The 14,433-nt window shown below is 38.7% G+C and overlaps 1 protein-coding gene across 1 annotated transcript in view; it reads left to right on the plus strand.

Moving 5' to 3' along the window:
• Nucleotides 1-14,433, plus strand: part of LOC110042286 (uncharacterized) — a 78,222-nt gene that overhangs the window by 41,469 nt on the left and 22,320 nt on the right. The window contains exons 29-43 of the mRNA XM_020747649.2: nucleotides 1,307-1,448; nucleotides 2,327-2,517; nucleotides 3,929-4,057; nucleotides 4,960-5,101; nucleotides 5,634-5,939; nucleotides 6,229-6,363; nucleotides 6,461-6,698; nucleotides 7,563-7,705; nucleotides 8,311-8,541; nucleotides 8,970-9,220; nucleotides 9,480-9,588; nucleotides 9,688-10,029; nucleotides 11,728-11,763; nucleotides 12,000-12,114; nucleotides 12,372-12,443. Of these exons, the coding sequence (XP_020603308.2) occupies nucleotides 1,307-1,448; nucleotides 2,327-2,517; nucleotides 3,929-4,057; nucleotides 4,960-5,101; nucleotides 5,634-5,939; nucleotides 6,229-6,363; nucleotides 6,461-6,698; nucleotides 7,563-7,705; nucleotides 8,311-8,541; nucleotides 8,970-9,220; nucleotides 9,480-9,588; nucleotides 9,688-10,029; nucleotides 11,728-11,763; nucleotides 12,000-12,114; nucleotides 12,372-12,443 (2,582 nt within the window). The remainder of the gene's footprint in view (nucleotides 1-1,306; nucleotides 1,449-2,326; nucleotides 2,518-3,928; nucleotides 4,058-4,959; nucleotides 5,102-5,633; nucleotides 5,940-6,228; nucleotides 6,364-6,460; nucleotides 6,699-7,562; nucleotides 7,706-8,310; nucleotides 8,542-8,969; nucleotides 9,221-9,479; nucleotides 9,589-9,687; nucleotides 10,030-11,727; nucleotides 11,764-11,999; nucleotides 12,115-12,371; nucleotides 12,444-14,433) is intronic.

Consider the following 14,433-nt stretch of genomic DNA (forward strand, 5'->3'; position numbering starts at 1 on the left):
CGCTAAGAAATCCTCTGAAAAGAGTTTTGATCGAATAAACGAGAGATTTTACCATGTCAAATTACGCATATTTCACATTCCCCCCACGCCCCGCTGATTAAATGGCCGAAGTTTATGTGACGTAGATTTAGGAATCCGAGTCGGTGGTATTGTGACCGCGCGTTGGAAAATAATGATTGTTCGCATCTTGTTGACTATGTAAGGCATCGCTCTGGTATTTATTTCCAGAGTTGCTACTAGGTGCGAAGAAATTTCTTTCAAACTTCACTCTGAAGTCACCTAACGCCTCCTTTATTGACTTTATTGACAATTTGTGAGAAGACGTATGGTGAGCCTACACGGCGGCTAATGCGAACGTTTTCGCAAATAGTTTTTAAAATTGCGTTTTGTTCAAATGAAAACTGTTTTCTCCAAAATCCTTTGGGCGATGTGTCGGTTCAAGTGATTTGAATGTCGTTGGTCGCTTTTATAAGGCGCAGTAAAGCAACTTCTTTGTACAGCTCATCCTCGCGATAAAAAAACTCAACCGAATAGATGAAAGTATAAGAGACATTGACCAAATATGAACACGTACAGTGAAACAAAATCGCGATAAGAACAAAATCACGGCCATTTGGGATCAGTGATCCTGATCAGGATCAGATCAATGATCTAATATAACTCGACCATGATATATCAAAAGAACCGATAAGCTCACTATAGGCAAGGATTTATCAGTTCCTTTGATACACCACTATGCAGACGATCTTGGATCATTGATCCTGGTCCACATTATTTTTAAGAAATGCATCTGTAGATTTAGAGCAGACCTGGGTTGCCTGTTTTTCTTTGAGCTTTCTTTAGCGGCGAGGCGGCGAATTGGATCGAATTTACGTATTTCGTTATGTCATGTCGTGCCTTTTCCTTGTTTTCTGGCTTAAATCTTAAATCATTTTTTACGTACGAAGAGCCTCTTTGGAGGGATTCACTTGAATGTCGGGTACAGTGATGAAGTTTTTTTCTCTGTATCTGAGGTACAAGAAATGTATTCGTATTTTGATGCGTTATTTCGAATCCAATTCTTTTTTTTAACATTAATCGATTAATGTCGCGCCTTCGTGCTCATGTAAACTATTTTCCGTACACACTGATCTAACATAAATGGCACTTACTCAGTGAGAATGGTTTGTTTGTCTCAGTCACACCGGGGGTAACATTTTCGTGACGTCATTAGTACCACTATCCTTGTTGATGTTGTTAAGGTGAACTCATATTCATTGAATATCAATTTTGAACTTTTACTAACGAATTTTGTTCTCGTGTGCAGATATTTGTTGGTAATGTTGATCGTCACACCGTGGTAAGCCACTTTCTGATTCCTCGTATCACAGCCCAGTTTGTGAGGATTTACCCGTATAGATACCGTCTATTTGGATGCCTTAGAGTTGAATACTACGGTTGTGCAGTTGGTAAGTCTCGCTTCTGTTTTCCATGCTTTTTACACTAAGGTTGTCTTTTAGTAGCTAAGTTGCTGCTGAAAACTCCATAGCAGAATTCTTTTATGCTGCAAATGGCTTTTTTTTTGTCCTTTCGCATTCAATGAGCTTTGTAAATTAACGGTTGTCTGAACAGCTTTTTAGTGGGAGAGCGGGCCAAAATACTGGAGAGTTTAAGCAAACCACGACAGCAACGACAAGAAGAACGTCACTACTAAACAAGCAGATGAATGGTCATTCTCTGCCAAACAACAACATGAAATGACATGCAGTTCTACGTATTTTGGAGAACGTGAACCACGACGGCTAATTTTTTATTTGGAACTGAACAGTGGCATCAAACAGTGGCATCTTATTGTTTAAAAGATCGGAACGATATGTTCTCTTTTTCTATAAAATTTATCTCTTAGAATAGAGTATTTAATGCAATACATAAGAAAGTGAGATTCATCTTCAATTTGATTAGATTCACAAATAGGGTAGAGTCTGTTAACCCTTGGAATTTGATCATATCTACCAATTTTAATTCTTAGTTTGTGATTACCTATCCTAAATTTCACTGGTTCCTGTCTCTCACTTAACGTTCTTGTTAGTCAATGTAGCAACATATCTTTACAATACGACTTCACAAAGTCCAAATCCTACCGCGTCCTAGTCCGGTGGTGAAACATGTATTTAGATCAAATTTGTTGTACTGAGTGAACAAAGGCAATTGTTTATGTCAACCTCACTCAAGTGGAATGTAAGCCAGTTATTTTTTGGCATCATGACGTGTATAGAACTGATTTGTCACTCTTCTTAGCCCAACATCTTTGTATGGTGTATTCGATCTATGTCTACTATTTTATCAGGTAAAGATAACAAGTCTCAGATTCCGTGCTATGATTCCCTGGGAATGCAGAATGGTCAAATACCTAACGCGTCTATAACTGCCTCCTCAAACTTCGGTTCCGCTCCCCGCGCGAGGCTCTACACCACAGCAGAAAACGGTAAGCCTGGAGCTTGGGTGGCGGCCTTATCAGACTCTAGCCAGTGGCTTCAGGTATGTGAGAACACTCTTTAATCGTAATATTTAAATACACGACCCCCAAATTGTTAAAAAAAAAAGAAAAATCATAATAACAGATAGGTTTCTGTGAGAGTTTCTTTACCCCTCGCTAAATGAGGTGCACAGAACTGTTATACCAGAATTGAAAAATCTCCAAGGTTATTATATTTATTGGTTTGGAAATAGTAAATAGGAAACACTAGGCAAGACTATACCCTGCACAAGGACACTTTTGAGACCATCGGGCACGTCCTACAGCCCTACAACATCTCCGTAACCCGCAGACCTATAACAGTTCGTTATGCCGGACATCAGCGAGAATACGAGACTGACTGAACAAAAACGAAACGGGAAAAACGATGAGGTCAACTGTAACCTTGCTTAACATGATCAGAACTGACTGGAGCTATTTTCAATTAATGACTGACTATGGAAAGCTTGCACACCTACTTAGACGAAAGGCTCCATAGCTGTCAGCGTTGGCAAAAGGAGAGGCTGGTAAAGGGTATTTTCGTGATTCGTGAACTACCTTTTTTTCTCCGTGAAATGTGAAATGACTAGTTGTTTTTGTGAATAGTAACGATAGTAGCCGTGAACTGTGATTTTCCAAGATAATTTCTCCTGAAATGACAAATAAATGTTTCATTCTTCGCGTACCATGATTTTGATTATCCGTAAGATGCCTTGACATTAGTCCTTTGAACTGGTATCGTTTTGCCACGCGCACAAAAATGGACGCAGAGGAATGGCGTAGATGATAAGTTTCAAGATCCTTTTAGTCTTGTTTTTCTCCCGCGAAACGTGGACGGAAACATGGCCCATTTTATTTTTCGTGAGTTGTGAAATGGTCTTTTTTATATTTTCCGTGAAACGCTATCTAGACCTCCCTCCTTCTCCACCCTCAATGAATTTGGAATTTCACTAGTAAAGCTTCTGGGGCTAACTTTTATTTCAATTGCACTGAATTTGTCTTTTCTCTCATAACCTTTAGACTGCTAAAAGTTAACACCACTTTAATCAGTGTATTTTGCGCGTCGAGCTTGGAATTGTGGTTTCATTTTTTCAGCCACTGTGATTGCTTTACAGCATCATCCGATAATGAATTTGTTAAGAACAAAGAATTTGGTAATAAACATTTGCAGATGGTCTTTCAATGCTGTGCTCTTCTTTTCAGCCCGCCTCGCGCTCCACCGAAAAAACCCTGTCAAAATCGTTTGTCGTATAGAGTGTTTGGCCCATCAATGTGCTATTAATCGTCTTCTTACGATATAAATTCCGTTGGATCATCAATACTCTAGCTTGAAGTTCCTACATGAACGTCATATCCGATGAAAGAGGTTTGTTACTTCATTTCAAAACTCCTTTTTATCAGATCTTTGAAAATCACATTTCCTTTTGTTCACAGGTTGACCTTGGAACTCTTGCTACCATAAAAAGCCTTGTCACACAGGGACGACACGATGCTGCTGAGTGGGTCAGCAGTTTTGTCCTATCGTACAGTTCGGTGGGAAGCAACTTTCAGTTTTATGCTAAGGTATCAAACTCACTGATTAGCTGAAATATCAAATACTGTACCGGGGGTGAATGTAATGTTATCCTAATTTATGAAAGACTGTGATTATTTAACAATTATTCTGCTCGCGATTGTTGGATATGAGATGATAGCCAACAAGGCGCGTAGCGCCAAGTTGGCTATAATCATCTCATATCCAACAAGCGCGAGTAGAATAATTGTTTTAGTAAAAACGTCTCCAAAATATGAAAAAAAACCAACTAAAATAAAAGTACAAACGCTCAAAAATCACGCGTACGCTTACCACATTTGTGGAGCGTGGCATAATGGCTCCTATTAGCCATCAAATATTTTCGCTCGCACACAATTGGTCTAAACGCGTCACGTGACTGAATATTCCCCAACTAAAACAAGGGAGTATCCGAGTGATATTCCCCAATTTTCAAAGCCGCGCGTGTTGCGAAAAATATTAGAAGGATAATAAACACAATAACCTCCATTTGGCGCGAAAATGCGCTCGGATATTTCTCCTTGGACATTATCTGTTTCTCGAAGTTCACAGTTTTCCTCGAGCTACGTTCTCGGAAAACTGTTCGGTTCTCGGAACAGATAATGTCCGCGGACAAATATCCGAGCATATTTCTGCGCCAAAAGGAGGCTATTGTTTCGAAAACTATTGAATTGTGTCATCCAATGACCGAGTTTTGAACAATAAGTCCTAGTTAGCAGCTTTAGCCAGCAATGCATGCGCGGGAGTCAGTAAAGGTCATGACTTAGTGATATTCTCAGCACGTTGGCTAGTGTCGCTATAAAGTCAGGCCATTACAGTGTGAACTTTTGAATTGTGAATTCAATTCTGATTTATAAAGGCCTTCAAATATGACTAATACAACTTCTTGTCATTATATTCCTCTTCCTTCTAGGTTTTCAACGCCAACAAAGACCAGAACTCGTTAGCTGTAAATATAATTAGCCCTCCCATACTGTCCAGGTTTCTCCGAATTCATCCTCGCACCTGGGTTAATATGGTTGCAATGAGAATTGAAATCTTTGGTTGTTTAGCAGGTGATCACTGTTTTACGTTTTGTAAAAGAAAAAAAATTATAATTTAAACGTCAGTGCGGCGAAGTTACTGTGGTCAATGAAGAGAGTTGTCAGTGCTTTTAGACTTGAACTGCTGAACCTTGGAAACAAATTGGATAGTTGTTGTATAGATACAGCTCTAAATTAGTTCCTAAACATTTGGCATTCCTGGTCAGTTCCTATTGTTTCATCCTTTAGGTTTGAGTTATGCAATACAGACAACAACAAGCGACCGCTCGCGAAATAATTCCATTACATGTAACTAGCTTTTCAAGAACTTTGCAAAATTGTTAACTCGGCATTTGATATTCTGATCAAAAAGAAAAACTTTAATATTTCTACCAGCTGTACAAATTATTTATTTAATAAGCATTTGTTTCATTTAAAATGACGTGAACCTATACGCTCACAGCACCAACTTTACGCTAATTCAATAACATTCATATATCAACAAAATTTAAAAAAAATCCCTCTTTCTTTAACATCAGACTATTTTTTTTCCTTGTCTCGACAGTAAACATGCTTGTTGATAATATTAAAGACATAGGATGCTATAAAGATAACCCAGAAAGAGCCATTCCTTTACTGGAAGCAATGAGCCCGCTGTTAGATGGCAGCTATGTGCAGAGACCGGCAGCCATCAGACGTTGTGCAAAGGTTGCTTATGATCTGAAGCTTGATGTTTTTGCGGTGCAGAATGGAGGACAGTGTCTGGGAGGTCCTGATGCTAACCTGAATTATAAAAAATATGGCAGCTCTACACAGTGTCGAGAAAATGGCCGAGGAGGACCTTGGGCGAATCAAGTCTATAGGATTTTTAGTAAGAATTGTGATCAACAGATTTTGTACCAACATGAAATTTCTCGGTGGTGCTTTCCATAATATGATATTTGTCGCTTACATAAGACTTATTGCTGTCAAGGTAATACTAATAAACTTTTATCTCCGGTTTAAAAGATAACGTAAGAAAATCTGTTTCCACAGTGTCAAAGTTAAAACCACCAAATGTATTTTGACGTAGACGTAGTCTATGGGTGAGCTAAAGACAATTCACACAAGTATATTGATTAGTATTAATAAAGTAAGATTGTTCTTGTTTATTGTGTCAGGGAGATGTAACGCATCTGATGAATGGTGTGGCTGGATAAGCCAGGATGATGCTAGAGTGAGATGGAGTCTAAAGATGGCGACCGACTTGACAAGAGCTGGAAAAGGCATTGCAAGTTATGCAGGTTATGACGAGGGTAAGAAATCTGAAGAAACGCGAAGTTGGGCATTGCCTGTAAGGAAGGGCGAGGTAAAATTTGTAGCATTAGGAGTTTACACAACTTTATTTTTCAGGAAGTGTACCTGACAAACGCTACATACTGGAAACACGCCGCAGCAGGCAACTTGTTATTACTGCCCCAGTCTCAAGCCGTACACAAATCAACAAATTGACAGTATGTTACTGGTTACAGGATAACTATGCCACTCTATCGATGAAGTACACATCAGCCAGCGAGAGTGGGAAAACACCAGCCTTTAGCATAGATCAGAATTTTACATCTCTAAGACTATCAGTTTACGAAAATGTTATGTGAGTATGTTTTTTTACCTCTGCGTAACTAAAGGTTCTCGTACGATTAACATAATTGTAATTAAAAGAATACCAGGTTTGCCATATCTGGAGCTACGATGGCATTTTCAGATATGACCCCTTTTTCAAGACTCATTGTTGGATGTATGGTGCACATGATCAGTTTTTTTGTCAGGTTTATTTCACATACTATGTTAAAGGCTGTATTGTTAAAACTTCAGTTATTTAGGATACGTTCCTTTTGGCTGATCTGGATCAGGGTCAATTCTGAGTCAGAGGAACCGATCAATCCCTACCCGCAGAGGATTCATCGGTTTTTTGATGCACCACGATTTGATTAATCTAGGATAACAGATCCTGATCCAGAAGCTGCTAAAGGAACTCTAAGCCATGAGCATAACGTTCGGCGTCGCTTCTAGTCCTTCAACAATTGGTTACGCGCATGATTACCTATAATGATGGTATATACTAAGCTTTCGAGAAGCTTAGTTTAGTCAAGTTATATATCAAACAAGAAAGACCGTGTTTGATCACATTTCCAAACACCGATAAGAGAGTTGAAAATACGACTAAAACTGGTGAAATCTAAAATATCTGCTGTTCAAGATCACTGTCACCTTCATGATTTCCTTTGTTTAAACTCGATGAATTGTTACTGAGTTTGAGAAGTATATATGGTTGATATTTTATCGAATAATAGGCAATATTCGTATTCACGGTATTGGACTGGAACTAGCTTGCAACCGAGGCTAATGTGAGGAGTCTTTTAAAATGCAAATGATATTTATAAGCCTCCATTACAAGCTAGTTCCATTCCTATACCGAGAATACGAATATGGTCTATTGCACTATTTCGTGTTGTAGTTCATCACGCATTTCTGTCGAAAGACACACCTGGCGTCATATATGTGTTTCTTGGAGTTATCAACATGGATTTTGGAAAATTTACCAAGATGGAAAAATGCTTGGTTTTAACAGATTGCTGAGCGCTGAACCCTTAATATCAGGTAAATTATACATGTAGCAATAAAATGATGTTCATACAACGCTGTTCCTTATGTTCTTTGTGCTTTACACGCAAAATAGAGTAGCTCAAATCATTGCTGTTATTTTAAACAACAACTATAAGTAATCGCTTTGAAGAAGAACAATTCAATTACTTTAGCCCTTAAGAAGATAGCGATTTTCATTTTAATTATCATTATGCAACTAATCCACGCAGTGCCTAGTCTGCAATTCAGGCGTATTTTTAGCGAGCGAGTGCATTTTGATTGGTTGCGCACCAACCGCTTGGATTCGGAAATTAGAGGTTTGAAGGTAGAGAAAAAGCGCCCTATGGAGAAGTAGGGAGGCTAAATGACTAGTGACAGGGGAATATGGTCGTAGGGAAATTGTCTTATGCTTCTTCGGCGTGGAATAAAGTTCAGTTATTTGATGCAGGCCTTATCCATAACTGAAATGATTGATACCTCCTCACGTACTACTCCTTGATGGCCGCTCAGTTACCCGAACAAAGTATCTAGCTCTCACCCAAAATAAACGTCTGCACTGCAGGCTACGGCAAACCCATTGGGTCATAAACAGCGTGTGACAAATGACTTTTTAATTTCAGGAACAGGAGTTGTAACTATCATTTTCCACCAAAATAACCTGACATTTTCGTCAAGACTAACCGGAGTTAACATGTGGAACCATGACATGGGAATGGAGGAAGTGCGTCGTCTTTCTCTTGGATGTGGAGTTGAAACCGGAAATCTTCTGAACTGGTTTGACTTGAGCAATAAAGTTGACCCACCGGTTTACGTGAAGAAATTAAAAGGACCTTCTTGCACATATCGTGAAGGTGAATGTTCATCTGTTCTTGCTGCCGTTAGAAAAAATCTTGCGTTCTGTTATAATTACTTCAATTTACATTTCAGGCGCAACGCCTGAAAAGGTGATTCAGGTAAATCATCTCCCGCAGAAGACAGATCTAACTAAGGGTGTCTGAAAATACAGACACTTTTTCAAATGTACGCTCTCATAGTTAAATAACTTGTATAAAGTGAGATTAAGTGTCTTGTGAAGAAATAATGCAATAACCAGCATAAAATCAATGGAGGAGGAATATACGTGCTAAGTTTTAGAATCCTCTGGAAATCTATTGGTGATGTAATGTCGCACCGTTAAATATGTTAAGGTTTTCTGGATTCCATATAGCATCTACCCCTTTTTGGAGGATAGTTCTGGGATATCACAAGAATATTAAAATTAACCCTTCTTTTTTTATAGATATTATGGCAATAATAAGCAGTGGTCCTGAAGAAAAAGCTGTTTTGGTGAGTCCGTGGTACAACAGATCTACAGAGGGATTTGGAAAATGTCTCCAGTTCGGATATTTAATGTTTGGACCAGGTGCTAAGACATTGAAGATATTTCAAGAACTGAAAATGGGTCCGAGACAAATTTGGAAAGATTTCAACAACAACGTTCCATTTTGGCGTTACGGACAAGTTTCTCTGACTTCTGTTGCACGGCACAAAGTAAGAGCGGGACACTGTAAAACTGTTGTTTTGCCTTCCAGGTTCTAGAATATGCTTAAATTCATTGCATATTACATCAGTAGCAGAAGACAATCGATTGATGTTGTTAAGGACATATGGTACACCAATTGCTTTATAAAGTAGCATATTTGTTTGGAAATAAATAAATAGCAAATTATCTGCACCTGGTTAACCTGCTCTAAAATGCACGAAAAGGACTGAATCCCCGTTTATGTACTTAATATTTCATGTTTCATAGCTTATAATCAAAGGAGAGGTGGGCGGACTACCTGGCTACATAGCTATTGGAGGTCTTTCTTGGATTGATGGTTATTGTGAAGGTCAACCTGACTTCGTGGATAATCTAGGTAACGGTCGACCCAGTAAGCTTTTCAGTATTGTCACTTTTTTTGAGGCCCTTATACCTTGCTTGTATACCGATTGTCAATTGTATGTTATTTATCTAGCATGCAGCAAAACACTTGTAGAATCATCTGGTTTCATCTTATCACCACAATATCCTGGATTCTATGCTCCTAAGTCGCATTGCACCTGGTTAATAACGGCACCGGATAGACATGTGGTACGCCTTGAGGTAATTGACCTTCAACTGGAACACGATCCTCGCTGTGCCACTGATTACCTGGAAATAATTGATGGCAACAATTTCCAAGAACAAAGGTTGGGGAAATTTTGCGGGGAAGAAATTCCTGCTCTTATCGAGTCACGGAGCAATACAGTAATGATTACTTTTAGGTCAGACACAGACATTCAAGGAAATGGCTTTAAACTTCACTATTCCTTTAGAGGTAAGTTCATCCTTACTCGTATCAGCTATTTTTCATTAGGTTTAAATTCATTGTCAACATGATACAAAAGGAACCATGTTCATGATTTCATAGGAACAGATAATTTTTGATGCGTCAGTGTGTCTGGGACTGTTTTTGGCTGTTTCAGTGAGGTGCTTAACTTCTGGCAATAACACATCCCTGAATCGGGTGAAGTAGTGGATATATGTTGTTTTCATTTCACTGAGGAGGCACTTTTTTGCGAAAATAACATGGAAACAAAATTGCGACTTTGCTTGATTAGCCAAAAACATCAAAAACGCACGTCACTTGTTCTGATACTACAACGTAGTAATTTAAGCGTTACATGCAATATGTACATGTGGTAAAGGTTTGGAAATATCTTGATCACTGTTTATCAGGGAGTTTAGGTAATCACTACGGTGACCCCGAGGACAACGTCGATTGAAAAACGAATCTATATTTTACCTGCGAATCACCCTATTGTTTTTCTCACTGTCAAAACACAGCGTTAAATTTGAACTAGAACTTTAAAAGAAAAATAACCGTCATGGTTCACGTTCTCCAGACTGACAATGCAGATTTGCTAATAAAACAATTTGGTCATATCACGTCAGTTGTTTTGCAGACGGCAAAGAAATGTACCAAGGTTTTTTAAAGTACATGCATAGCCGTTCTACTGCTGGTTAAACCTTTTGTTTAGCGACGTTCCCGTTACCGTTGTAGTTTCCTTATAGGCAGCGTCCACACTACACCAGAAAATTTGAAAACGCAGCTTTATTTCTACCGTTTGGCCCACTGTCCATACTAATCCGTAACGAAAACGGAGCTTTTCGAAAACGCTCTTCAAACCGGAGGAATTTCAAAACGCCGGCTTTTCTTGTGGACGGAAAACATTTTGAAAACGGAGCTTTTAGACAACGATGTAGTCACATTAATCATGTGTTAACAACTTCGGACGCTTACATAAGTACACAATAAAGTTGACAACCATTTGGCAGTAAATGGGGCTAAGGTTGTTGGGTGCTCCCGGGCAAATCTAAGGGTGGCAGCAACACACCCTGTAAATAGGTACATGATAATAGGGGTGGTAGCAACACACCCCGCAAGTGATGGATGAGCCAAGAAAAGTGGCGCGTGCAAAATCTGGAAATAAGGGATGAGCCAACGAGTGTGGCGCATGCCACACCCGGATAGATATAAGCCTGAGGCGGAGTCAGGGTCTCACCCGGCCTGGTACGTACCAAGCTAAGTGGCAGGTGTGCACCCAACCCTGTATTCCAGCTCTTTATTGATAATGGGAGGGGGAGGCGGGGAAAATACAGACAAATAGCAAACTAGCTACTTGCACAAGTGAGAGTCACGACAACACAAGGCGTTATTCGGTATGAGAACAGGCGAGCAGTAATTATAAATGATAACTTGATATCGTTTATCTTGTATCCATTACACATAATAACAGAGTTTTGTTCAGGCTGCATGCATCCCGACACGCAAACCGGGATCAAGCATATAAGGCAAAGAAATGAATAGATCACAATTATTCTTGTTGAACGTAATTGTTATTGTAGTTCCAAGGACAAAGTAATGTTTGGTATGGGTCTCACTTGGGAAAAGTTTTCATCTTTGCCGGTTAAAAAAACACAAAAATTTGAAACCGCAAACCTGAAACCTTGCTTTCTTTTTGTTTGTCCACAGAACAAACTGAAGACAATATATGTGCAAGCAAAAGAGGTACCTCAGATCTTTGTCACGGTGGCTTATTTAGTTCCTAAGGGAATTGAGAATTTGAGTGAATTCAGAATGTCTAGCATTTCACTGACGTCGTAAAGAACATGTGTTCGAGTTGTTTAATTCATTCACAATTGCAGAATAACCAATGTTCATTGTTAATCCACAGTTGCCTTACTTTTATTTTTTCCACATGAGTCAGTTTTAGACTCGTTGCTTCGTTTATGAATTTACTGCAGATTGCCCATCAGGTTGTTCATGCTACAAGATCAGTAACATTCCCGAAAAATTTGCGATTGAAGGTCTTGACCTAGGAACTCTTCCAAAGAGTATGCCTGCCTACACTACAGCGTTGTAAGTGATACTTCTGCTACTTATTCAAGGCTTTCTGTTATAATGCTGTTGTAAAGAATGCAAGGATGCAGTGTAAACACCACACTCTAAGCACTTTGCTTGCTCTCGTGTAATAACATGTGTTCAGTAACATGTAACCAGTTGTGTAGCCTCTTCCAGGCGTTCAGTTAGTTGGGGCACAGCACGAAAAACGGCCAACTAGCTGAACTCCTCGAAGTTGTGTAATAAGATTTCAACGGTTGTATTTTTTCTACTAGACTTTTTGCGAACAACAGAATAAACCAGGTCCAGGAGAAAGCTTTCTCGATGTTACCACTCGTGGAGTACATGTAAGTTATTAGTTACTACGCTTTCACGTTAGCTCTATACTTTAAAACTGCAGTACGTTGGTAGTTTTCAACCAGTAGTACTATTACACCTGTACCATGGGCCTGTGTTGAATACGGATCAATAAGAGGTAAAAATAACTAAAACGAGGCGCTTGGTGCCGATACTTTTTCTAATCATCTCGTCTACATACAACAAGAGCAAATGGAATAGTTTTAATAGATTTGTCTTAACTTATAAATCGACGGTGTTATGTGGACATTCAGTTTGATCTAAGCGACGAGATGGTATAAAAGGCGACAACGTCTGTGTCGAACTATTGTTCACTTTTTGAGCTAAATGAAACATGTCAGGACACACGATTTTCTCCGGAGATAGCCCTTGATAATCTCTTCTAAATCCTTTTAGACTCTGGAAAATTGTAACAAATGATAAAAGGTTACGGGAAGATCCGAGATAATAGAGTTCTTGAAAACTATGTGCCTCGTACAAGCCCAATGAACAAGGATTACTGACTTGTATAAAGCTCAACGTCTGGCATCATTATCATCAATACTAAAACTGTTCAGAATCGATCAAGTTCATTTAAGCGTGCTAGTAATAGTTCTCACTAAAGCTGCCCCCGTTTTCTATTCTTTTCTTTTTCTTTTTCTTTTTTGTGCTGTTTGAAACCAATTGAACATTATTGTATGAATTCAAACTTTTATTTCTTTTTTTTTGTAAACTATATCACTCATATTGTTCCTTAATTTAGGCAATTTATCATGAATATGATCTAAACAATCAACTAAGTAAACTTAAACAACACATGCTATTTAAATCATTCTATTCCAGACAGTTTTAAAGAACAAATTTAACACATGAGTATTCTTTACTTATTATATAAAAGTTAGTGGTATACCGAGTGGTAACAAATGGATAAAAATGATATGATGTCTTCGCATGTGAAGATATGATATCGTCACATGTGAAGACATCATTTTGGATAACATTTTGTTTTTGTCCCTTTGTTGGTGGTTATCTTCGGTAATCTTCGGAAAATGATTGGAAACGTTCGTCTGGCCTTCGGACAAACTTTGGAAAATCTTCGGAAATCTTCGGAAAGAGGTCGAAAATCTTCGAAAATCGCCACAAACGTCGCTCCGCACTCGAAGATAAATTTTATATCTCCGCGCAGCCATGTAATATCCTCTATTTATTTATTGTATTTTCGGGGTGAAACGGAATCTGCTGTTTCAGCCATTTCGTCGACATTTTTTTTCTTCTCGCCGACGCTTGCCAATAAATCAGATATACTGACTAACAACCGGGATTCGGTGAATTAATCAGAAAGCTAGAAACTTATTTTGCAAGGTTGACAACTTTTAAATAATGCCAAGTATAATAACAACGTGCCTGTGCTACTTCGTGATTTTTAGAATTTTTCCACAGCATCATTAACGCTATCATCCACTTGATAGTTAATTCCCGACTAACTTGCAAAACTCCTCAAGACTAATAAGTGTCTATATTTCCTGTAAGATTTTTCCGGTTTTAGTATCTCTATAAAACATAGATATTAGTCTCCGACTTTTTACGATTCGAATTCCGACGATTTCTACCCCTGAAAACGATCTTTAACGTTCCGGCTTGAGCCACGCACATCCATGCACGTTGACTGAGCACTTGGAGATTGGAATCTACTGACGTCACTTCGGGAAGAACATGAAAATTTCTTAGAAATTGGTTATTTCATGATGTTCTCAATTTGCAGAAGACGGCTGAAAATTGTATAAACATGCATGATTTTACTACGATTAACGTCCAGAGTTATTGTTTTACTCCACACTCATTCTTGTTGTCGTTGCTGTCCTGGTTTGCATAATGCTTCCAAGATACGAAATTTACACGAAGCTTCCGGAGAAAAATTATTTCTCTTCAAGATTTGTCATTCTCAAAGTGATTTCACGGCCATGCTGTTCCATAAGACACTCGCTCAATTTGGAAGGCCGT

This window comes from Orbicella faveolata, unplaced genomic scaffold (assembly GCF_042242905.1).
Source record: "Orbicella faveolata isolate gen_17 unplaced genomic scaffold, um_ofav_v1 contig_35, whole genome shotgun sequence".
Taxonomy (NCBI): Eukaryota; Metazoa; Cnidaria; class Anthozoa; order Scleractinia; family Merulinidae; genus Orbicella; species Orbicella faveolata.